Source organism: Carassius auratus, chromosome 50 (genome assembly GCF_003368295.1).
Source record: "Carassius auratus strain Wakin chromosome 50, ASM336829v1, whole genome shotgun sequence".
Taxonomy (NCBI): Eukaryota; Metazoa; Chordata; class Actinopteri; order Cypriniformes; family Cyprinidae; genus Carassius; species Carassius auratus.
The window spans coordinates 5,092,178-5,100,551 of record NC_039292.1 but is presented as its reverse complement, the minus strand read 5'-3'; the positions used below and the strand labels follow the sequence as shown (position 1 = coordinate 5,100,551).

The 8,374-nt window shown below is 36.4% G+C and overlaps 1 protein-coding gene across 3 annotated transcripts in view; it reads left to right on the top strand.

The window, feature by feature from the left end:
* The first annotated feature begins 1,566 nt into the window (after positions 1-1,566).
* The window catches only part of LOC113066723 (liprin-beta-2-like), a 30,015-nt gene continuing 23,207 nt past the window's right edge, over positions 1,567-8,374 (top strand). For 2 of the 3 annotated variants that reach the window (XM_026238704.1, XM_026238705.1), the window contains exons 1-3: positions 1,569-1,861; positions 4,748-4,834; positions 6,364-6,477. In XM_026238704.1, coding sequence (XP_026094489.1) covers positions 1,814-1,861; positions 4,748-4,834; positions 6,364-6,477 — 249 coding nt within the window. In that variant the 5' untranslated portion in view covers positions 1,569-1,813. Of the gene's footprint in view, positions 1,862-4,747; positions 4,835-6,363; positions 6,478-8,374 lie in introns of all 3 variants that reach the window. The other variant, XM_026238703.1, reaches the window with a different exon arrangement.

Genomic DNA, 8,374 nt, shown 5'->3' with positions numbered 1-8,374 from the left:
CTCTCAAAGTTTTGGATAAGTTGCATGCTACACTAATAAGACACCATCGTCCCTGCTTGATCTCAGGGACCTTTAATAATGCTTGATAGCTAACATAATCACAAACACCTTCGCTCAGAAAAATGTGTTTTTGAAAACTTAGAATGAAAAAAGTACACCAAAAGATAATGCATCATAGCCAAAGTGTCATTTGATGACTTCATCTGTAGGTATTTAACCGTTCTGATAACAATCCTCAGGGTGACCATATCCCTACTGCTCTGTATAGTACACAAAACTCCCAATGACGCAAACAGGAAATGCTCAATGCGAGGCAATACAAAGAGGGTGTAATGGGTATGTTGTGGCATATTGGTTGAATCTCGGGCCTGGTAACCATCACAAGGCCCATACTGAATGTTTAAGCATTTTGTATAATTGCACTTACTTGAGGGAAAACGTGTATAGTTAACCATTTACTCACTTTAATGTTGTTCCAAACTTGTAGGATTATCTTCTGTGAAAGGCAAAAGTGAATTTGTAAAGAATATTGTATTATGTTATATTTCAGATCTACTAAAGCCACGTGGTAGCTTGGTAACAAAAAGGGTGAAATTAAAAAGTCCACACTGGCTCTTCTTGACACATTTATAAATAACCTTCCGATGTCTGATTTGTGAATGAATCATTAATACATTCAAATCTTTTTTAATGGTCTGAATCATTTCACAAAACCTGTCTGAATTATTTGTCCGTTAGACTAATTCTTGACTTAGTTACAATTCTCTAGACCGAAACAATGACCTAATAGACCAAATAGTCTAGATTTATCATCACTGTTTATCACACATAATTGTGGTTGTCAGAAATTCACCATAAAAATATGGCATCAATGTTTCAGTTATTACAGGACTGCATTTGGAGCCTGTATATGCTTAAAGGGATAGTCCACCCCAAAATGAAAATTTGCATTTACCATTGCTCTGCAAAATTTTGCAGGTTGAGTCCAGTCATTTTTGTGGGAATTCATGCAGTCGGGAGTTACATGTAATAGCAATAGTTCCTCACACAGATTTCTCTCATGTTTAAGTTGGACACAAAAAATGTCTGCGCAGACCAACAGAACGATGCTTGGTTTGAAAGTGACTTCATGATACAACTGGACAGCAGGCTTGGTTGTAAAACTAAAAATGCACAGAAATAGATGAATGTCTTCCACAGGAAATAGGGTCTTTGGAATAATGGGTTGAAATCTTGAGTGAAAACAGATGGAAGAGTACTGAGGCAGTGTGACTTTAAATGTCCCACTCTCCCTCTTTAGATGTGTTTAAACAGAGACACTGGCTTGTTTCGCTTCAGACTTGCTCTCAAACTTAATTAGAGTCACTGTGTCATGCAGCGAAAAGAAAAAAGAAAAAGACTGAAAAAAAAAGATTTGCGTGTGAAACAGTGAGTTGAATGTTGTCTTGGAGCATGTAACATCAGCGAGTGGAAGTTGTGGATTTATGTTTTGCATCTGACTCTCTCTCTCTCTCTCTCTCTCTCTCTCTTTCACACACAAACACACACACACACACACACACACACACTGAACATCTAAGTGTCTGGCTGGCTAGCAGATTCAGGGGGTCTCGGATAGACATCTGGCTTTAGAAATAAGGCTTGTGCAGTTACTTCAGCATGTTAAGACCTCCTGTCTTCAGCAGCCAATATAAGGAGGAAAAGAAGAAGGAGGCGACTCTGTAAAACAGGCAGAGCACTCACTGAGAGCTCATATCTCAGCCAGCCACTGCAGTCGCTCCTTCATTACAACGGGTCAAGATGGGCCTTCAGCATGGACGAGGAAATTGACTTTTATAAGCATTTCACTTGGCTTAAAAAGGTAGGTTGAAATGTATAGTAAAGTTATCATTTTTTGGACATTTCCATTCAGCTTTTATTACTCACATTTTTCTCTCTTTCTCTCATGCACGGTCAACCAGTTATTATTGCAAACTTTTTTTTATGGAATACTGATATGTTTAAATTGTTTTTAAATTAGTTTCCAGCAAGAAAATAATAGTCCATTAAAAAGTTACAAAACAATCAGCATAGCAACGTTACAAACACCATGACAATATTACAAAACATAATATTAATATTACAGTTAAACTAAGTGAAAAAATGCTCTTTTTTTTGTTTAATGTATAGTTTAAAGTTAGCTGTAATAATCTTAGATGGTGACAGTTGCATGAAACGAGAGTCCATGGTGATTTGATTTGTGTAGAACTGTTTTGTTGTCGTTCAAAACATCAAGTTGTATTGTGTCGGGAGCTTGTGATTTGCAATAGTACAAAAGGTCTTTTTACCCTGTCCAGCTTCAGTGATTCTGATCTCATGCCCTTGAACACAAACAAAAATGCTTTCACTAACTAACACTTGACATTTGGAGAAGTAAATCAAGCAGTAAAATTCAATTTAATGGTGAGGGTATGAACATCAATGTGCACACCTGTTCCTAAAGTGCAAGAGGCTTTATAAAGCTTGCCTGCCATGGTTGATGTGGTTTACAAGGCATTGTGGGATTGCAGTAAGCCGGATATGGGGCAGATATTTGTAACATTGCAGGAAGGTACACAATGTAAAACGAAACCAGCCATTACATTCCAAAGTAAGAAAGGAATTACAGAAATAAAAATTCACAAGCCGTAACAGTATAAAATGGTGGTTTAGAAGAGGAATTAAATGCATTAATGTATTGCAGGGAGGGGTTGCACTGTAGAACTCTCAATATTGACATAAATTCTTGGACAGTGTAATAGTGATCACTGTAGTTTCTTCTGAAGTCATACCAGGCGTTTACAGTTCTGCAAGAAGGCAGTGGGACTTGAAAATGGGGGACATTCCAGGGCTTTTGGGTTGTCTTGCATATGAACATTTCTATGGTGAGGTAATAAATTGAATTGGTGCTCTAGAGAGCATCATAACTCTCACTGTTTGAACTCAGCTCTAAAGGTTAAATCAACTATAGATCAGGACATGTGGTGGACATCTGAAACAAGGAGCCAAATCATTCTGTGGGTTTGGGTTGTAAATTCATGTTCCAGTTGATGTTTGCATGGTTTCCAGGTTAAAGCTGAAGTGTAGTTTGTGAGCCTCTAGTGCAACTGAACCGCAACAGTCGTTTCCAAAAGTAAAAAATCCCATTCATTTTATCGATAAGGGAATTGATTTGAATGATAACTAATAAACCTTATACGACAGAACTATTGTGTTATTAATCGATGGTATATGCATTTGTTGAAGCCATCAGTCCACATTATTTTTTTTTTAGATAATCAGGTTCAGTAGTGGAATTCCTGGTGAAAAACTACATTACCCATGATTTTGCAAAGTGTATCTCCACAAATCTGTGACATCAAAATAACACTTAAGCACCACACCCACTCCTGTAAAGCACTAGCACTTTAAATTAATATATTTATTCATTGTTTTTAATTTCATTATATCTGTAGCAATGCTTTATGGGGATTGTAGTTCTTTTCCTCACTCCATAAATTATAATTATATGGTTACTTTTAAGTTCTTTTGAGTTCCTCACTTTAACACATTGAATGATATTACACTCTTTTCTTCTGATATCAAACATTTTTTCTCATTACCTGTTTCCCAAGAAATAAATAATCAGGTTGAATTTATGCAAAGAAAGCCTCATGTGTGAAGACTGAGCACTGCCTTTAGGCAAGCTTAACCCTGTAACTTCTCCAGGCAGTCGGCTCTGTGAACCATGAGTACACAGCTTTATTGTGAAAATTGACAGCCCTGGACACAGCAAAAGCTTAAAAGACAGAGATTATCCATGTGGCAAGCGCTAGCTCTGCTAGCTCAGCGCTGACAAGTGACAGTGTCTTATCACGCCGCGACATGCTGTATTTACTGATGTGTTTTTTGCTGATATAGTCTAAAGACTGAACAGAAGATTTATTTGATCATAGAATTTTAAAAATAGAATTTAAATTTAAAATCTTTATATCTGTCTCGGTCTATGCAACATGCTGTTGTTTATTTTTCCCTTGTTATTGTCACCCTCAACCATTATGCAAATTACCTCATTAATTTGTAATGAGCTACTTTATTGTGTTTCTATTGAAGGGGTGTCAAAGCTGTCAGTTCATTTTTATTATTATTTTTTTATTATTTTTTGGCGCCAACATGTCATTTAACACCTTTAAAACAACACCTATTTTTTTGGCTTACTTGCATATTTCTCTTTGTTGAAGTTTATTCTGTTGTTTGCAGCGAGCCAATTATTCTCCAAAAAGTGGACAAGCAGGTTATTTCTCCTCTTGCACACCTCTCTGTTGACTTTCAGTTTCTGTCTGTGCATGTGTACCTGGTTCTGTACGTTATGGAGACCAAATGTTCCCACAAGGATAGAACTACCAGTATTTTCTTTACCTCTGTGTGGACATTTTTAGTCCCCATGAGGAAAACAGCTGACAAAATCATACAGAATTATGTAAAATTTAAATTTAGGGGTAGAGTAAAGGGATAGAAGATTCAGTTTGTACATTATAAAACTATTATAACCTATGGAATGTCCCAATAAAACATTCAGGTTCAGTCTGAGCTGAATGTCCCCCACAAAGCAAGTATAACCTGAAACAACCCAAACTGAGAAGATATTTTGGTCCTCATGAGGAAATCAGCCACTTCAAGTGATCAAATTACGCTTACAATCTAGAAAACTTCTCTGTGTAAAAACACATGTACATGTGTGTCTCCACAGGTTAACCTCCAGTGCTCAAGCAACAATGAGACCTATCAAGAGCGGCTGGCGAGATTAGAAGGCAACAAAGAGTCTCTGGTTCTCCAGGTGAGATATTTCACTAGGCCTCCAAGGCATTTCAACTCAGCATAATAGTCACAATGTCCAAACAATGAGAAGACAGCTAGCCAACATGCTTGTAAAACCTCACAGGGTCAAACCGGGGGACTGTGGTGTCTCTGTGAATGGAGAGGCATGTGACGCTGACGCGCTGCAGCCCAGGGTGACACAGCTGCCTGTCTAATGCACAATGGGATGTTGTAGATCACATAGCTATGGGACAATCTGTGGACAGGTTAGGGGGTTGGTGTTACTTGATATTTTACCAAGCAGCAATGGTGGACATCACAGTGATAGTTAAGCCATTATCAGCTTTAGAACGGTATATGTTTACTGTAAGCTTGCAAGCTTCTTTGTGTTCATTTAAGAGAGATTTTTCCAATGCAGACATTCTGATTTAACAGTAAACATATCATTCAGTTATTTTATGTCATACAAATGTCACAGATTATATTATTTCTATACTGAATGTCTTCTAGGTGGCTTCTAGGGCACTGCTTTGGGGGTTTCTAAGGCTTCTGTGTAGTTAGGGCATTGCTAGGTGGTTTTTTGGGCATGTAGTTAGTCACTAGGTTATTCTATATGGTTGCTAGGGCATTGTTAGGTGGTTCTGGGTAATTTTCTTGGGTATTCCAGATGGTTTCTACACTGTAAAAAATGACTGTGATTTTAACGGTAAAAAACTGTACAAACCTGTTAAATGGTTTAAAAGCGAAACATTTACAGGGAAAAACTGTAAACTGACATTCCCAGAATTCTCAAATCTTCAAATTTAATAACTATGTTTCTTCTTATTTTTTTCTTTGGGTTGAAAGGTGAAAGTAACTCATCTCTGAGTCTATACAATTCGATGAGAGGTCTGAGAGTATTTTTCTAAGCAATCTGACTTATAATCTTTATTTGGTGGACAATAAAATGCCTAATTTAGCAATTTCCACTCAAACAAACCTGGCGTTGATTTGTAATCAGTACTGAGTATCAAAGGCTTACTTGTGGCTGTCTTTGAATATTAAACAGAGGTGATAGAAAGTATTTTTTTAACATAAAAAAGTGAAGCACTTCCCCTTTAAGAAGTTAGGTCTTTTAACTCTGCAACAAGTGTTACAAAAGTTGCCCTTCTCCATAGTCCCTCCCCTCCTGTGCTCTGATTGGTGGATTGTCTAAAACACTGCTGAACACGATTGGCTCCTAATGCCCTCGAGGTGTTGTTCTTCTCCTTTTACCTGTCCTGCTGGTTGGTAGTCCTTCAGTTGGTGTTGAACAAAAGGACACTTTTAAAACAACTGAATCTCAAGCAGACTCACATGTTAGCATGGAAGTGTCTCAGAGCTAAGGAATGGGCGTTTTTAACTCAAATGTACACATTTGAAGGACTACATCCCTCTGCTGTTTAGACTTTGGGTTTGCATGTGTGTTGCAATCATCGTTAGCATATCTGTCAGAGGAAATGACAGAGAAACTCTGGGCAGGTTTCGGGTTAGCCTGAGTGAACGTTTTGTGCTGTCTGTTGGTTTTAGGTGAGTGTTCTCACTGACCAGGTTGAAGCTCAAGGGGAAAAGATCAGAGATCTGGAAAGTTCCCTGGAAGAACACCACCACAAACTCATTTCTACTGAGCAAATGCTTCAACAGGTAAGACCACATACTTGCTGTCATTTACGTCAAGTTTTAAGCAGAATTGTGGTTTGAAGAATTGAATGTTTGTAAAACATTGTTTACAACCTGAAACTTGAGTAACTTGAGTCATATTTCCATCAGTTTCAGATTTAATTGTGTAGACTTGACTCAGTGTACTAGATTTATGAATTTGGGTTACCAGTTTTTTGCTCCGTGCTGGCATAATCACACCCTCAGAACTTCACATCCACGTTTGTCTCTACAAAGTTAGTTGTTTGTTTGTGTGGATGTTATTATCATAAAATATGATAACTGTGCATGTTTATGTGTGTTTTACTGTTTAGCATGTGATTAACTGGCTTAAACTGGTGGATCTATAATCACACTCGTTTAGTCACTGGGTTAGTTTTTGCTGGCAAGTGTTCCTTTGATTTGAGAAATGATTTTGAAACGGCTATATTCCTTTACCATTGCCAAGTGAAACCACAGAAATAAATATATGCTTATTTGTGAGGAGGATTTTAATGTTGAAAAAAAAATGCACAGACTTACACAGACAGAAAGGACTTGAGTCATTGTGACAATGTTTACAAAAGGTTAAATGATTAATATTTTATGCACGTCACTTTTTTTTCCTTGGAATTCCAAGTATAGGTCTCTGCAGGAAAGTAATGGGAGTTACCAGATCAGGGTGTTTTTACACCATGATACCTGATTGGTTGATGTCATAGTGACGTTAGGTTTAGCAGTGGGGTTGGGATCATTTAGATTGCATGATTTAGAAACACCCAGCAGTTTGAAAACACCCACAAGGTGATAAACACCTTGAAAAGTCTCTGGAATTCTGCCGGTAAATCATTTAATAATTCTTAAAAAAAAAAATATATATATATATATATATATATATATATATATATATATATATATATAACACAATAATAATAATAATAGCAAATAATTTAATATTAAAGTATATATTTTTATATTGTTTATTTCGATACATAACGCATAAAAAAAAATATTAACTTATTTTATATGATCTAATCCTATAATTGTTTGACGTACCAATTCAGTTCAGTTTCATACAACTTTAAGGTTGTATTAGTGAGAATTGGCCACTTTGCCAAGGATCATGTTCAGGATTCCATAACAGGACGGCTGTGTCAACAAATGCTAGAGATGGAGAGATAGAGAGGGCCCTCATGTTTTCATTGATTGATAGGGCAAGTAAACTCTCAGCTTAGTCATGGCAGTTTTCTTAAATACCATGGTTCTTTATAATAGGTGGATCCTGTTGCACAACCAAAAAAATCACATTGACATTGTCAGTAAGGAAAAAAGCCTTTATTCTAAGAAACAGCTACATGTTAAAAAGATACCCAGGTGTATACGCGTTGGACTCTTTTTAATGTGCATCCCTATCTTACCAACAGTCCTTTATCTGATAATGGATAATTTAAAGGGTTAGTTCAACCAAAAATAAAAAAATAAGTCTGTGTTTTACTCGCCCTCGAGTCATCCTAGGTGTATATGACTTTCTTCTTTCAAAATATTCCTGGCTATTCCAAGCTCTATCATTGCAGTCAGCGGGTGTTTCTGTTGAACTATATATATATATATATATATATATATATATATATATATATATATATATATATATATATATATATATATATATATATATATATATATATATATATATATATATATATAATTAATAATAAAATAATAATTGTTGAAGGATTTTGAAAATAAACCAATAGGAGAAAAGGAGGTTTTCCTTTCCTATAGTAAGGATCCTTTGCTCCTATAGAAAAACTGGCTAGACTAGCATATCTCAGAGACGTGCGCTGTACATATGTCCTGCGTGATCCGCCGGAATGCCTTCCACATATAACAGATACAGAAAGTG